The 18,568-nt window shown below is 28.5% G+C and overlaps 1 protein-coding gene across 1 annotated transcript; it reads right to left on the reverse strand.

Moving 5' to 3' along the window:
* Window positions 1-9,980: 9,980 nt before the first annotated feature.
* Window positions 9,981-11,109, reverse strand: LOC114195881 (LOB domain-containing protein 29-like). The gene is made up of 2 exons (XM_028086313.1): window positions 10,718-11,109; window positions 9,981-10,609 (listed from the first exon to the last, which is right to left on the reverse strand). The coding sequence occupies exons 1-2, from the start codon at window positions 11,087-11,089 to the stop codon at window positions 10,229-10,231; spliced, it is 753 nt and encodes a 250-aa protein (XP_027942114.1). The 5' UTR covers window positions 11,090-11,109; the 3' UTR covers window positions 9,981-10,228.
* Between the last annotated feature and the right edge of the window lie 7,459 nt (window positions 11,110-18,568).

The raw sequence follows: 18,568 nt of genomic DNA on the forward strand, positions 1-18,568 counted from the left end.
GATATATACATATATATATTTATGCTTTTGCTAAAATTTGCAGTGTTAATTAACATTGAGTGTAGAAAACTAAGTTGGCTTTGTTATATATGTGAATGAACTACAGTGATGCATAGACAGTCTTAAGCAAAAATGGCAAAAGGGAAGTCTATAAAATAGGGGTTGTCATAAATTATTATGCATTCTTTGCCTGTCAAACTTCAATAATGATGGTGCGTACCTTTGAATTATGAGTTGTCCTTGGTTTCTCCCTCTCCCTCCTCGCTTAATGGGGATCTTTTTTTCCAACAAAACCACACGCTTAATTCAACTTTCTAGATCACAATGCTTGACACGTTCAACCCTTTTGTTTTATTTATGGTGGGAATCCCCATCTGGGTTAATCTCGATTTGTTAAAAGACAAACACATACTGGCCTCACCTGTCTACTTTAGTGAATAATCTCTTTCACGTTTCTGAGCTCTTTGGCGACAGAAAGTAACATGAACAAATACTTTACACACTAACCTCTCTCAGTTTACTCAAAAATAAATCTTTTTATTTCTTATTTTTCCGATTTTTCGAGGAGGAAGCAACAGAGGGACCAAAAAGAGATCATACATGAGTCTTAATCATTGCGTATTAATAACATAAAGCTTTTTCACCCCATATTTTTTTTTTATGTGTTGCATAAAAACCAGTGTGATGCCCCATCTTGTTGAACACGTTTTGATCCAAATGCAATGTTCCCCTTGGGTGCATTGATGAGACATTTTTCTAAGATTTCTTTTTGCAAGATGCTACCATCATAGTTAAAGGCAAGAACAACCCTAGGGTTAGTATATCCAATGGACCCTACTTCGCTAACAGGTAGTTTTACCTAACATTACTATGCTAATCTTATTGCAATATATACCAATGATTTTGTATTCGTACAAGTAGACAAAGTGTCTCCCCGATTCAATACATGCCTGCATAACACTATTTTTATTTAACCAATTAACCTAATTTTTCATACAAAATAACATCAAACAAAGAGCCTCGCACTGCTTTGACTTGGTAAGAGCCATTAGGATGAATAAAATTTAGTGGGGTGTTGACACTTTTACGTACGGTGATGATCAAACAATGAAAGAGTTGTAGTAATAAACCGACAGAAATAGAGAACCGTACCGTGTATCGAATCGACTTGGTCTTGTAAAGTGCTGTTCTTTCTTTTTGTTTTTTGATCCCATCAAAGTGCTGTTCTTGTGATTATAACTGAGTTCATTAGTGTACTTTTAAGTTGCTAATCGTGAAACTATTTTATGATTTCCTTGCATGCGACTCGATCACTATTGGTGAGTTCGTAGTAATTTGATGGGTGAAATAAAAAGCAAGCATGCAATGTGTGCCTCATAAATTATTTATAAATACAAGGAAATTATAATTTGGTCTGAGACTTGTGCACACACAATAATAGGTGAAACCTTGAGTAGGGGAGACAAGAGTAGTAGACAGGGATCTTGTTCAACACTTTCATTACACAAGGAAAAATTAAAGTATGACCTAATAATAATCACTCCTATATATAACGAAACTTAATCTGCATGTGTGTGTTTCTCTAACTAAACAGATATAAATTAAGTCTGAAATTTCAAATCATTGACGTGCCTTTGCAAACGAGTTTTATAGTAATTAATTTAAGTATTAATTTTCAATTGGAGTCACGTCAATTTGCTATTCCTTAAAATAAACGCTTCTATCAAGCACGTACGTCGAAAATTATGATATGTGTAGATCCTGGAAACAGAACTAGAAGTAGCTGAAAGATCTGCTAGGGTTATAGGCTTATAGGACTGAAAGAAAATGAATGAAGTGTGCAGGCCATGGAAAATTGTTGTTTAAGTATTAATGGACCACCTTTAGAACCTTGGATGAACACAAACTTGTACATATGAACAATAAAATAAACATCCTCAGTCTTTGTCAGGATTGATTTCATGAAAAAAAAAATATGTTTATACATAATCAGTCCAATTAAACGGCCATTAATTCCACAATTTGTCTAAAGCAGGGATAAGAACAACTAAAAAAAAAGCAAAAACTTTATGCCGGACCATTATTTGCACCTGGAAAAGTAATTATTAATTGGGAAGAGCCATTAGTTTAGTTGAAGCTGAGTGATTATGATTAGCTGAACATGAGAGCAAAAGTTTCTCCAAAAATAAAGTAGAATGGAACCTGAGCTCAGAGAAGAGAAGATTGGTATTGGTCTTTACTTAATTTGATGAGTTGCTGTGTAATAAAATAAAGAAATAATAAATTGCAGAAGATCAGAGCAGAGTGAAGGGTGGTGTATATTATAGTTTATTATAGATATATATAATTTTATGAATTAGATTAATGGAATTAAATTTAGTGTTTTCTGAAACATCAAATATTTTAAACATGTATACAATGAATGATGAATTATTATGTATGCATATATTTGATCTCCGGGATTGGCGAAAGGACTCGGTTTGTATTAATATATGATATTAGGTCAAAAGTGGGACACACGTGCAACTTAAATGTTTGATTTAACATGGATGTCACTGACATGTATTAGACAGAGAACTTTGTCTTCACAACAACACAAGTAACTGCCTTTCTTGTTTCTTATTATGAGATTACAAATTTTCAACACACTAGAATAAAAGAAATGAAACTTTCGCAAGCCACGTTTGCGTTTAAATACTATTTGTTTTTAACTGAACGAGAATGGCAGATTTTTAAGGATTCAAATAGGTTGCACTTGTACTTGTTTATTTTCAAGATTCAAAATCGTGATTAGTAATTTGTATTATTGTAAACATTATTTTCTTAATCTTTATTACACGCGTTTGTTAATTGAAGTTGTTCATTGTTAGAATTAACATTTACCTGTCATCAACTTAATGGAAACTAAACTAAGGAACTGATTTGTTCTTTGATATTCAAACCCAACGCAGAAAGTGAAGAAGGTAGATCTTAATTATTCACAATTTGCAGAATGCATGATCAGCATTTGGAATATTTACGGTGGCCTCATGGGGTCCCATAATTCTGGAATCTACCAAAAAAGAAGCCTTACTTTCACACATATATATATATATATATATATATATATATATATTTTTTTTTTTCTATTTGTTATTGATTTGACACGTTTGTTTATATGTCATTCAAAAGTTTTCTTTAGTGGACACAAAGAAATAGTATATAATATTCCATAACTGAAAAATATTATAAACTTTTATAACAATGTATAATCTCAGAGATAAAGATTCAAAATATTAAGTTTCTGTAAATTATATTACTATTGTTTTTTATTATTAAAACCATAAAAAACATCCCTCATTATGTAAATGACTAAACAGTCATCTAAATTTTTGTTTTTCATATTAGTGTGCACTTCATTTTCACAAAATTTACTATTAAAAAGCTTCTTTCAACTGCTGCTGGGTAAAATCAAGATTAACTTTATAAGTACATAAACCATAAGATTGATCAATGATAAAAACTTCAAAGTTGATTATCAAGCTCTATAATCTATATGATAAAATTTAGTCGATCGGACAAGTGGCATTAATTATCTCGTGTTGGAGATCAAGTAGGTCGGATCACAATCAAATCATGACGTTTGAATTGGTTTGATTCTAAGTGAAAATTCTTTGAATGATTTAATTCCAAGTGAAAATTTTTGAGATAATTTGATTTCAAGTGAAAATTTTCAGGACGATTTGATTTCAAGTGATACTCTTTATGATGGAGTATAATTGCTGGTATAGGCAATGAAGATGTGTTTATTTTAATTAGAGTGGAGAATGTTGGACTGATGAAAATAATACGTCTTGAAAAGTCTCACATTGTCTAGGATAACTTAGGGGTGAATGTTAGTAACTATATAATGGGTTCTGAGTCCATGATGTTCCTTACCCCAAAGACACTTTGAGCTAGTGTTAAACTTTTTTTATTCTCTTGTAGTAGTAGAATGTTGTGAAGTGTAACTAAATTCATGCTATGGAGAATGTGAGTGTACTTAAGGTCAAAGAACATGGGAGAGTTATCTATATATTTTCTTGTATTTATTTTATTTCTATGTTAATAAAATGTTTGATCCTAACACGGACCTACTTCTTTTTATCAAATACAAGAAAAAGAATCTATTGAATTTCATTAAGTTTGCTACACGAAAAAACAATAACCCGGATTTCACTTTTATAGTATATTTTAGGCTAAAATTTCTTTGGTCCTCTGATTTGTTTAAAAATTTTAATTAAATCCATAGTTTTTATTTAAGTATAATTAAACTTTTTATTTTTTAAAAATATTTAATAAGGTATTTTTCGTTAGAGTAACTTAAACATTGTAAATATTTGTACATGTTTCGTGTCAGTTCGTAATATTTTTTTTAAACTTTTTAGATTTCTTTTTTAATTTTTATGTCGCGTGTCAGGTCATTGTGGTATCACGTGGTAATAACAATGTCACGTGTCACTTAACAATGATAGTGTCATGTGTCAATATCTGTATTCAATTTAATTTATATATTTAAAACTTTAACTCAATTTAGTCCTAATTTAAAAACAAAATAAAGCAATATTGTCCTTTCCAAAAAGGGAGCAAATTAGTAACTAAGTCTAATTACAACTTATAAATACATGTTAATTTTTTTCTAAAATCTATACATGAAATATTTCCACCTAATTATTTAGATTAATTTTATTTTTCAATTTAAATTTTAAAAATACATCTATTTTAAAGTTATAATTTTTTAAAACATTAAAATATTTGAGTCTAACCAAGGTTTGAGATATATTAGGTTGAAAAAAAAATCAACATTTTTAGATATAATTCTGATTCACTTAATTTGCGAGTTAAATAGGTTCATACTAAGTTAAAAGTAGATTGACCAGTAACCTATCAACAATCCTTTATTATTTTTTAGAAGTTTTTAATTAATTATTTATTACTTCTTATATGATTGACATTTGAATCTTTTCAAAAACTATAATGTTGTTAAATAATTTTTTAATAGTTTGAATATTTAATTTATATACTGGTCAAATTATGTAGGTTGAAACCATAATTTTGCTATCTTTATAATGATGTTTGGTGACTTAGATTTTATTGTTACAATAAGAAGATGAGTTAAGTCAATTTACTTTGATTGTACTTCCATCAATATATACAATAAATTAAAAGAACAAAATAATTTTAAAATTAATCCACAAATTTGTGGTGGGTCAAGTTAAATTATAACGACTTAACAAAAATTAACTAAATCGACTAGTTTTTAGCTCAACTCATATGAATTCAGTTGACTCATTTTGACACTCCTATTTAACATTAAAAAAATATGGATTAAATATCTTTTTAGTCATTGAATTTTGACACAATTAAAATTCGTCTCAGTCTGAAACTTTGAAACATTATAGTCCTCAAACTTTAAAAATGAATGAATATAGTATTTTTAACCCAATTACGTGAATTAGTTTCTACTTGTCAAATGTATTTTTGAGCTGACATTGAAGCGAAAATGTACCTAATGGTGTAAACAAATTAAATGATAGCATGAAACGTGTTATGCTAGTATGAAACGCGTTTGACACACACACCAAAATTAATATGTAATTGGGGTAAAAGAATTATATTCATTCATTTTTTAATTTTAGAGACTAAAATATATCAAAATTTCAATTTTAAAGTTCATTGAAAAAAAACATATTTAACCGAAAAGTTATATATTAATATAGCTAAGGCAACATATAATACTTAAATTTGAGTAACTGAATTTTTATGGATGATTTATTAAGTAATATATTTACTATTTAATATCGATAGGATAACTACATATTATATAGTATTTTTATTTTTTATTCAATAATTAAATTTTTCATATAGTCTTTAAATTATTAACTTGTGAATAGTTTATAACTTATAATTTATTCCCATGTATTAATTTTGATATTATACTTTTTAGTTATTACAAAACAAATTTTCAATATATCATAAACTAGAATTTATCTAAAGATAAAAGGTTTTAGAAAATATATTTATATTTTCAGAATTACTAATTATAATATATTAAAACTATATCTTATAATCACTGCTCTTTTTTATCATAATTATATATTTATAATTTTATATTAAAGAATGAATCAACGAAAAAACATATTAATATATATATTATGATTGGATACTTTCTGTTAGTAAATTTTTTAATAATAATAATATTAATTTTTTTATATTTTATATTTAATAATTTTAAAATATAAAACATATTTTATGATTTTTGTCTTTAAAGAAAAAATCTCTACTTATCATTAAGAAAATAAATAAATGATTATGCAATCATTCAAAATTATCATACCAAATCAAACAAATAAAAAATCAATTATAAATGGATAATTTAATTATAGTTATTTTTAATAAAGATACAAGGTCGAAAAGTAAAGTATTTTGAACTAGAATATAATTATAATTATAATATTTATATTAAATAATAATATAAGTATCTTAATTTAATTTTAAAAAAATTGTTAGAAGAAATCATAAATTTAAAATTAATTAATATTTTTTATAGATTAAAAACAGGCGGAATTATATTTAACTAAAACCAAATTTAAATTATAAATATATATAAATATATATATATATATATATATATTAATATGGTGGTATTTTTGATAGAGTCAAGTTTTTTTTTTTTTGTATTATTTAGGATATATGTTCTTTTTTATCGGCAAAGATATGCTTTTTTTTATTGAGTATACTACATAGATACGTTTATGAATTATTTTCGTTGTGAAAACCTTGGTGTATATTTGAATTGAAGTTTGAAAAATTCACATATGCTTCTACTTTTAAATTTTTTATTTGATGTATTGAAAAATTCACATATACTTTCAAACTATATTCTAAACACAACCTTAATAATGAAAGCACTCCATAAAATTATTTTCTTCTTTTCTCTTTATTTAGTTTAGTCACATATATTAATTACAAGTGTATGAGTTCTCTCTTTAATTTTTCCTATAATAGGCCATAATTGCATACTTATTGTTGTTTTCTTGTTATCAATTAGTTAAAGATAATGATATTTTGATTTTTTTTTTACTACTTTTAATCCATTATTTCAATCATCTTTAAATTATCATATCACACTACTAAAAAAACTAAAATAGATAATCAGAGAAAGATTTAAGTGGTGGGTTGAAAGTGGATCAAAATATCATTATCCACTAGTTAAATTGTGTTAAAAATTATAATTTAAAAAGTTAGTTTATCATCTTTAAAACTTTCAACTAATTAATAACCTTTAACTTTCAACATTTATTTCAACACGTTGTAATGCCAATTTCTTTTATTGCTTCAGCCTCCTGATATGGATCGTGATTTGATTTTGAGTCCATTTATGTATCAATTCTTTAATATTGAAATTGGGTCAAAGGGGATTCAGATTGTTATGGGTGTAGGAAGTGGCTGCCCAAGTATTAGGTTGTTGTACAAAACTTGGTCCATTTTTTCCTTTTTGTTTTCTTTTGATATGTTTAGATTATAAATAAAACGTATTAGTTGCAATAATTGTGTGCATTAGGCTTGATTCAAAATATCAAGTGCCTAAGAAAATAATGATTTGGTAAAATAGGTTATTAGTTTATTACATGTTGTAGGCACTTTATTTATTCATCATTGATATTATAAGGCTGGCTTTTCCTTCTCTAGAACAACATGTTCATTTAAAACCACTAATTAAACTAATTAAATTAGAACTTAAGTCAACTATATCAACAATATGCCCCTCTTGACTTGATTAAGATTTTTTTTTCTTAAGTGACTACAGTTTCTAATATTATCCTTTCCATCAATTTATCATTTTATAAAACAAAAATATTTTATAGCAATGAGTTGTAAGTAATAAATTGTTTATATTCACTTCTTTTTTTAAACCACGTGTGTTTAAAATAAAGAGTGCATGTCACGTGACAATTTTATATATCTCAATTTTTTTTTCTAAATTTATTTTAATATTGGAAAATCTTTCTTTGGTAATTACATTACGCTTGTATTAATTCAAGCGCCTCACACGTGAAGACTTGATAATTTCCAAATTTCCTAACAATATTTTCTTAAAGTAAATAAAAATAATTTTTTTCACTTACTTTTTATGCTAAAGAGCCCCTTCTGTTTCAGGTGAATGACTTAATAATCCCTCTCTTTTCCAAATTCTGAAAAGAAAAAAAACCCACGCTTAGTTCTTTTTTTTTTTTTGTAAATTTTATTAATTTTAAATAACAAATAAAATATATCCATATCAAATCTACACCGAATAACACAAATCTAATTAAAAATACAGTTAGTAGTTATAATGGTTAGCTAAGTTATTAACAAAATCCCAAAATAAAATTAGAACTTTTTTTTATCTCTTGAAAAAATGCTATATAAATCTGCTCATTTTTTTTTTCAAAAAAAGAAAATTATATCCTCGGATATATTGTAAAAAAAAAACTTTTACGAGTTTTTCTATATCACTCTTCCTGAAAATCAAGTTGAAATAAAAATTAAAGCTTGTAGATAGGTTCAGTAAGAGAGCAACTTCAAAAACATGTGTTAAGAGAGCATGGACCACCATTATGATTAAGTAAGCTACAAATCCAACTGAAAAAAAAAAGACATGACTGAACATGGAACACAATGATAACAAAAAAAAAAACAGTATTATCTGTTAAACATGCATTGCACCAACCATTATGACAGCAAAAAGTGAAATTCAATCAGTACAAGCCTGATAGATTGCATGGTATAGCCAAATATATAGGAGCAAGTGCATGAACTTAACTCATTACCACACACTATATCCCAAAACAAGATCCTTTGGCAACACACAAACACTTTACTGCACATAAATTTCATCATATCATCACTAATGTAAGCATTTTAACATTCCAAATGTAGTTATAGGATCCTTTGTTTTTCTTTTTTCCTTCTTCTATATCTATCTTTGTTTGCAAATAAATTAATGTGGCGTGGGAGACATGAAATTTCAGATTTAACAGCCACTACAGCCACTAGATGATGGGGGCTTCTGAATTTGCAGTCCTCATGTTCATCTTTCAAATTGAGGAACATTGAGGCTTAAGATTTACCTATGCTGTTTCTACTTATATATATATATCTGTCAACTATAGTTTCTTCACACATCCCTTGTTTACCCTAATATTAGAATGCTTGATCTGATGCATTGAAGGGTAACTACTGTCACAAATGCTACTTTGATTTGCTTCTATTTTATCTTAGGTTTTAAGTTGCACAGAACACAGATTAAGAGATGTGATTAAAATTTTTTGTAATCTTTAGTATGTTATTTATATATCTCATTTATTATCCGACATTTCATATTATTTCTCTGTTTTTATAGGATATAACGATACAAGGTTCAAATAATTGTCATTTAGAGTGTTTCGGAAATTAAAAGGTATGGACAGACAAACATGTTCATCAAACAAATGACACATTTCTGGCTCTTGCTAACCATTTGTCTGTATTTCTTCAACATCTTATCTCCAAAAACCAAGGTAACAATAAAATTTTGTAGTTTCATAATGCACTTCAATATTACATAAGCTTATTGATCTGGTTTAATTTGCTGAAACAAAGGTAACTGCGGAATTGAAGAAATTCCACAAGTTTCATCCTTTATCAACCAAAAGTGCTTTTCCATAAAAAAAGTCATTCTGAGGAATATATTGTGTCAGTGGGTGAAGCATGTACTTTAATGACATTAATTACTCTGGGTAATATGCTCTATCTACTACATATATGTTCCTTTTTCCCTCAAACATAGAGGTTACTTGTTTAATATATCAGTTACTTTGGGATTACCATTCCCTAGCCTATTCCGTATATGTTCCAAATATTTTCAATGTGCAAACATCTATCCTTTAGGTCAAATTTAGGATCTTCACCACATAAACAAACATAATTTAGTTCATATACAAAAACCAAAGTTTATCATTAAGATGTTATTATTATTCTAATAAATACCAATATTTCACTAAGCTAAGCAAAACAATACTATAATGTGGATTCCCATTACAATTATATATCACATTTCTAGGCTTCCTAGTGCATGCTTCGCCACACATGTGCATCAAATTCAAATTGATAAAGTTGTCTTCACCAATTCTTTCATGCAGACTCTGATCTTTCATGAAGTAAATTTCATAATCACCAAAACTCACTCTTACTGAAGGTTATCCAACTGATAAAAGCTCCACTCCCTTTGCATGTCACAGGCCATGGAAGAGTTACAACTCTCTTCAAAGCTGGAAAAGGAGATGCTTTCCTCTACTGTTACGGAATTGTCATCATTTCCGATAGGGTTTAGGTCCATGAAGGTATTAGTATTTCCATAGTACTGTGTTGAAGTATCAGTGGACAATTTAGGAAGAAACTGTGAAGCCGAGTTGGAATTCTCCGTCTGGAACCAACTCTGAAGATATTGGGGAAAATTTGTGGATTTTCCATAGTATTTCTCATTAGGGTTTTCAGTTGCAGAGGCATTCAGATAGATCTGACCAGCCTGTTCCCTGAGATGAGCCACTTGTGCTTGTAAATTCACCACCTGCAAAGATCAAACCAAAAAGTGGATAAGTTATAGTTAACTGGTATAATATAAGCAGAAATCAGCTAGGGTTTTAAACATAGTAAGCCTTATGAAAGGGAAAGAAACCTGTTGTTGGAGTGCAAAAATATGAGCAACACAGCCATAAATTGGATCTTGAAGTCTAGCTTGAGCTTCATAAGAGATGGTGACAGCAGCTTCACAACGGTCACTCACAGGAAGGTGAGCAAGGAGCTTTGAAACATTACTTGCTCCAAAAACCTTATGAATGGCTGCAAAATGAGTGGCACCCTGTTCATGGCAAAAGTAAGGAGCAAAAACACAACCTCTCACACACTTTCTTCTCAAGAATTTGCAGGCTCCACAAGGAGAACCAGTCATGTTGGAATTTTCTGGTTGAGGGGTTTGTGGTCTTTTAGGATTTTTGGTTGTTTTCTGGGTCTCTTCAACCTTGTGCAAATCATAATCATTTATCATCATCTTTATATGCACCACATGAAGAGGAAATGGTGGATTAGGGGAAGGAATATTTAATTACACTAGGTCCCCTTAATGGCCTACAGTGTTCAATATTTTTTTCCCATATAAAACACTTTCATCCCCCTCTACCGAAATTTTTATTTGTCAGAAAATGAGATTCCATTTCAACATCCTTATACGACAAAAGAGGTAGCATTAACCAAACCCATTTTGTTTGATGATTTGATCTGTGTGTGCTCTTGTCCCTTCTTTTCTGAATCAAATGTATGGTACCTTGTGTATGCGATAATAATAGCCGCAAGTACACTATTTATTGGACTACTTATTTGTATACACTCACTTGACAGTGGTAATATATATATACGAAAATGGACCGATCCACGAGTTATTTAATAGTTGTTTACTCACCAAGAACGCAATTTTTACAACCTTGGAAATGGGTGGTACTAAATTATTAGTCAATTCATGTAGAGGGTGTGGTATGATTTCTCTTGACCAAATGCATTTGATTTAAACTTGGAAGCTAGAATCATCCTCCGTCTGCGACAAAAGAAAAGAATGCCCAACTGTTACCCACACATGGATCGTTTCTTTGCCACGTTTCTTAATCAATTGTTTATATGTTACATATATGCATGATTGGAGTAATTTTACAAAAGGATGGCACTGTGAAGACTGCTATATCTACATTGTGATACGAGCCTGTGTGTGCCTCTGATCCTTTTTTACTACACACGTATTTGAACGGTTAGGTTTACAAAGGAAGAAGTTCATTATGAGATACAATACCAATGAGATTTAAGTCTAATAATATAAGACATTGACATGCTTATCTAGAATCTTTGTCAGAAATACTTTTGATACAAGAACCATACTGGCACTCGTTTGACCCGATTTTAACTATCGACTCTAATACCACTTGACTTGCAGAGAATATCAATGAAACCTGAGTTCAATCACATAAGGTATTGATATCACTCTCAATCCAAAACTTTAAGATAATGGAGTTATGAGTTTTCATCCTTATATAATATTTTACTTTCTTATTTCTAATTAATCAATATGAGACTTAGACTCCTTAGATTCTTCACATGCACTCCCATCCAGAAGTATTTAAACAAATTAGTGATTAATTACAGGAATCTTTAGCGATCAAAGAACTATTACATCTTCTTTAACTAGTGTGTGAATATCAAAGTTAAATATTGAGTTGCATACTAAACTTATAAACCAACATATATAAAAGTTAGTTTAAGTTAAGTGAGGTTATATCCAATTATAAATAAAACTCATTCTATTGAATTAAATTAGGTCGAGTTGGATTATTGGATAATACAATCTGATAAATAACTTGACACTTGAATTCCTCATATTATAAATAAATAAAAAATAAGACTACATTGTCTTATATTTTAAAAACCGAAGAAGAATCAATATTTTTAGTTCAGGGATAAGAATGAAATCGGAATCAGGATAGGAAAATGTTTTTTTTTTTTTTTTGACATCACTTAAAGATATTTTAGTTATTAAAAAATTAATTTTGGTATTTCTAAAATAAGAGAAAAATTAAAGGATAAAATTTTGGATGTCAAAATAGTAGTACTCATCGGTATAAATCACCATCATCTAATATCACTGAACTTTAAAATAAATTTATTAAATTCATTTTGTAAATGTTGACCTCAACACACACACAGTGAAGTTCAATAATTTGTAAGGGCGGCACAAGTTACCACGGTACTAACATTTACAAATTTAACATAAAGAAGAAAATGAATTGGGATTAACTAGAACCTATGATTATATATATTCCCTTAGAGTTTAAACAAATAATTTTCCTCGCACACACCGTCAAAGTTGATTAATCCGGAGACAAGTTGGTACTAAACATGTAAAAAGAATAATGCTCAAAATTATATGGTGGATTTTGGTTATGAGAATATCATCAAAATGTAAAAATGGGATTAGGAAAAAAAAATGAGATTCTAAAAATGAATGAAACAAAAGGGTTGTGACAGAAGTTGAGCATACATAGAAGCTGATGAAGACAAAGGGAGGGCCGAGAGGATGTGATTTGTTTGGCCTTTCCAGACTTTAATTTGTGTGAGTGTCGGAAGTCATGGTTTGTCGAACAATACCGTATAAATATTTAATTATTATATGAAAAAATTATTTTTTTATTATTAAATTTGTACAACTTTATCTTCCAACTACATCTTTTAAATAATTTTTCATTTTTTTATTTATTCATTCTCAATATTCTAAAATCATTTAAAAAATAATAAATCACATTATATATTATAAAAAATATTATCAAAATCTAGTATTCAATTATAATATCAAATTTGTACGTGTACTCTCTCAAAACACTCAAATCAAACACTCTTTTTTGTCGAGTATAGGCACCAACATGTAGGACCATCCCAAATGTGAAATGGGCCCTCCTTCAACACTACCTAATAATGACATCCTAACAAAAAGTTGCAAAATAAAATAAATTAATCAATTAACTCTTATCAAATATACCACTTGTGGTTATATTCAAGGGATTATATATATGTTTGTATAAAATCTAGGTCATTACAAAATTATTATTGCTCACTCTCAGAATATTGGTTATTCATAACAAAATATGTTCTAACCATTCACTTCATTAACATGTTTAGCCCCTTCATGAAACATCAAAATATATTTTCTCAAACTCCAATCTTTGGGCTCGATTAGGACACAAACAAATAAATTGTATTCCAATTATTAACGTTGTTTCGTAGTCTTCCCTCAATAATTTAAATTTCTAAAAGAATGTATGGTATGTTTCTTACACTCATTGCCTCCCAATGATCAAGTTCAATTTCGTAGTGGAGTGAAGATAATTCAAATGCGAAGAAAATATGTATTAGTTATAAAATGTCAAACTTTCAATCTCATTGTTGCAATCAAATCTAACAATTGCACCCATATTCATCAAATAAATATTCTAAAAAATGAGATATATATATATATATATATATATATATATATATATATATATAAAGTTGTTAAAATGAGTTGGAATTAGCGAGCCAATCCGGCTCACTACGATTTCGGACCGGGTTAGGTTGAAATATTTTTACAAATTTCAATATGGGTTGATTTTTGACCCGGCTCACCTAGAACCCAACCCATCCGGGTTGAACCCGTGGTGAGTCGGGTTGGCTCACAAATTCGCAAATAAAGGGTCACACAAGTATTTTTTGTTAAGTTAGGCTTTGTATTTGGATCATGTTAGGTTATTTTTTTTAGCCAACACATAGATAATTTGTATTTTTGTGATTTTGGTTTGTATTTGGATTGTATTAAAGTTTATTTAGATTTTAATTAGAATTATAATGTAGTTTTGACTCAAAAAATTTGTATTTTTTTAATTAAGTGAGTCAGTAAGCCAACCCGTTTAACCCACCAACCCGCGATGGACCGGGTCAGATTGGAATTTTTTTGGCTCACTAAATAATGAGTTGGGTTGAGTTAGCTCACTAAGTGATCAACCTGTGATGGATAGAGCCGGATCAGGTCAAGTTACCCGTTTTAACAACTATATATATATATATATATGTATATATATATATATATATATGTATATGAATATATGTATATATATATATATACATATATATATATATATATATATATATTCATATATATATATATATATATATATATATATATATATATGTATATATATATATGAATACATATATGTATATATGTATATATATATATTATATATATATATATATATATATATATATATATATATATATATATATATATATATATATAAAGAAATGATATAACAACTCTGGCAACTTGTTTCAACTCTTGTTAAAAGTTTCACATCAATTAGAAATAAAAGGTCAACTTATTGTAAGTGGGTTCAAAATCTCATTTTACAATTTAGTTTTGTAAGGTTGGGTTAGGTTTAAAATTTATTTCTTAGCATGATAACTTGGTCATGAATTAGAATTTATTCTAACGAAGTATGTTGTTTATTGAGTCTATTGTTCTATCTGTGTTATCAAACCACTATCGGACTATCCCTTAATATCTAATTTAATATTCGAGATGTAATTTATCAATAATTTTTAATTTATAAGTTAGTCATCACTATAATAAATAATTATTTTTTGTCACTAAAATTAATCATTATTTATAGATTTTATTATAGTGATATTTTTAAAACCAATATGTAAAGTGGTGATTGTTCTACTCGTAACTTAATTTTATCTCTATCGATATAAGATCTTTAATACAATGCAATATGAAATGAGAATTTTTCTTAACAAAACTTGAAAAGAAAAAAAAAAGTAATTGAATATAAATCGATTATATATGTGGAAAAAGTTTATTTTTTTCGTAACAGAACAAAAAAAAATCTATATAAATGAAAAATTATTTCTAAACACTTAAACATTTAAAAAGATTTACTATGCATTATGAACAAAAAAAGGCCATGTAAATTGAATCAAAGAAAGAAGTTAGAAAACAAATCAATAGAACCTTTACCCTGACATCTGCCTCAAATGAAAGCCAATATCAGTCTCAAACAAAGAGGAATATATAGTTGTATTGAATTGTTTTCAATTGGTACATAACAGCATAGAAACGAATAATACTGTTGGAGACAGCATGCGTTTGTAAACACAAACCCTGTTTTATCGTTAAATTAAAATATCTACCCCTATGAGTCATCAACGACACCAAAAAATTTAAATTTATTTAAATAATTAATTAATATTAAAACATAAATACATCATTTGCCTAAACATTGGACATCTGTATTGAGTTTAAACAAGATTGTTAAATGAAACTAAGGACCGTATTGTCTATTAAATATTTTTAAATTAGTGGTTATATATTTATATTGCTTTTCATTGTATGTATTTTAATTATTCCTAAACTTTTTGCTATGCATCTTTATCTTTGCTCTGGATTTTATGGTCTTCCCATTTGAAGACACATAAACTCTAAATGATTGATTCAACACAAAACTTTCCAACCGATTTTTTTTTTTTTTTTGTTTGTTCTTTTTTCTCCAGGTCACATGATATCCGAAGTGGATCATCACAAAACTCATTTATTAGACCATTTAGCGACAGTGGAGACAATTATTTATTCAGGTTGTATAATTTATTTAAGAGATAATTTATTCAAAAACAAAAACCAAACAGAGAGAGAAAAAATCTTGTGTGCTAATAAAATTATAATTGCGCTGCACAAAAGCTTATTGTTAATGAGTCATTTGACCATCCAATTATAAAGAAGAAAATTTAAAATACTACAATATTTTCAGCCTATCACTTCACGATAAAATAGTTGTCACATATATACAAGCATTATCTTTAATAAATTTGTTATTGCTTGTCTCATGTGCCTAATGTCTGCTTGTGATTGATTTTCTAATTACTCCATCTTCGATGTTACTTTGAAAAAATAAAATTTGGATGAATCATTAAAGAACATATACCCAATATTCTGTATGTTTAAAGATAGAGTAAAATTATTCTTCGCCATTAAAACTTAATTTCTTAATGTAAATTGTTTGGTTACAATCATTAAAGGAATGGTAATGAAGCCAAAGGATTTAACTCCTCTCCTTAAGGACTTAAAATTGTGAATGAATGAAAACAAGAATAACTATAATTTTCAACATATGTTAATAATCAATGTCGAAAATAATACAATACTGATAAATTTATAAAACACATATGTGTGCTCTTGCGCGCATGTGCATGTGTGAGAATAAGTTTACATTCACATGAATAAAAATGTTATGTTCTACATAAATTAAAGTTCAATTAGATAGATTCATTGGTTTATACGATTTAAGTAACTAGTACTTGATGGTCTTTTGAGAGGGGATTTATTAGGGAGACAAAACCAATTAGACATGAACTTAATCTAATACTTCTACCACAAAACTTTAATATAGGACTTACATTACTGTCATTCAGGTAATGAAACACTACTTGAACCGTTATTGATACATGAATCATATTGTACTAGTATGAGTCAGTCACCGAAACAAAACTATTAACTCTAATATATTGATGATGGATTCATTGAAAAGACACAATATTAATGAGATATGAACTCAACATAAGTCGGTTATCAGGACAATCCATCATCTCTAGATGGATCTTTCGAGGAATTCATGGAAAAGACATACAACACTAATAAAATATGAGTTCAACTCACATAAGAGATTAATATCACTTCCGATGCAAAACCTTAAAATTATGAGTTTATAAGTCTTTTTATGATATTTTGTTCAACTTTCTAGACTTTACTTGAGTTTCCAAAAATAGTGTATAGTTTTCCAACAGAATACTAATCAACAATATTATTTTTTTTATCAGCAAGTATATATATATATATATATATTTTTTGGAACACTAGGGGTGCTCCAACCCGTATACAAATATAAAAAGTTTTCATAATATAGTGTACCTACAATACAAAATGATAGGTGCATTTATAAGTCAAAAAATCCTAACTTATATTCATCCATCAGGACAGTCCAATTGTAAATTCAAAAAATATATAGAAGGTTGGGTCTAATTGTAGTATGGCCGATGTAATGTATCATGTCTTGACAGCGATTCCCCACAAAATAATCTGCCTAATTATGCTTTGCATCGTGTTCTGTCAACGGGTGTCTGCAAATATGTTTTAGTTCTCGCAGGTGTCTATGTATGCATTGGTCTATCAACATTCCTCTTTAGATAAAGTCACCACAGTCAATTACCAATATCTTTAATCTGTATTTCCTTATATGTTCATCGCACTGCTCAACCATCAGTTTTACCTCGAATGAAAACACAAAATTATAGCAAAAAATTCTTAGTGAGTAAAAGTTTTGACACTGATAGGTGGAAACATAGAACCATGCATATATTATACCTAAGAGTCTAATAATACTTTTCATGCCTACAGTCGCGATAATCCGATGCTACCTTATAGATTTTAGGCATGATAAATGATTAAGACACCAATCAGAGTAAGAAAATTGTTCTTTTGGAAATTTAGTAATTATCCATCCCCACTGTTTTTAATTGTGCAACAGTGAATATTTCTATAATGTCGATCGTTCTACCACTAAAAATAATATTATTTCTTTGTTTTCATGATCATTTGTCTGAGCCCCGTGAATTGAGAGTTACATAACTTTGTTAGCTTGCATAGAAATATGTTCTCTTTAGCCTTTTATTTGACAGCATTACGAATTCTGAGATTTAGGAGGTAGTGGCATCTTTTCTTGTTTTTGTTTTTTTGTTATTACTTCAATGTCTCACTGCCTTAGAGCCCTACCTTATTTAACCACTTGTGTTTACAAATTCGCATATTTCTGCTTGTCCCTATTATGGAAGAACAACTTTCTTTTTCCTTTTTCCTTAACAAGATAAGATACCCAGAGAGTTCGTATCGAAATTTCCCTTAAAG

The sequence above is a fragment of the Vigna unguiculata genome, chromosome 1, assembly GCF_004118075.2.
Source record: "Vigna unguiculata cultivar IT97K-499-35 chromosome 1, ASM411807v1, whole genome shotgun sequence".
NCBI classification, from domain to species: Eukaryota; Viridiplantae; Streptophyta; class Magnoliopsida; order Fabales; family Fabaceae; genus Vigna; species Vigna unguiculata.

Bases quoted from the DNA above. Each gene is read 5' to 3' on its own strand.
- LOC114195881 (XM_028086313.1), bottom strand. From the start codon at position 11,089: ATGATGATAAATGATTATGATTTGCACAAGGTTGAAGAGACCCAGAAA. The intron at 10,610-10,717 runs GTTTCTTTCCCT...TGATCTTTGCAG, and splicing joins TTTTTGCACTCCAACAACAG to GTGGTGAATTTACAAGCACA.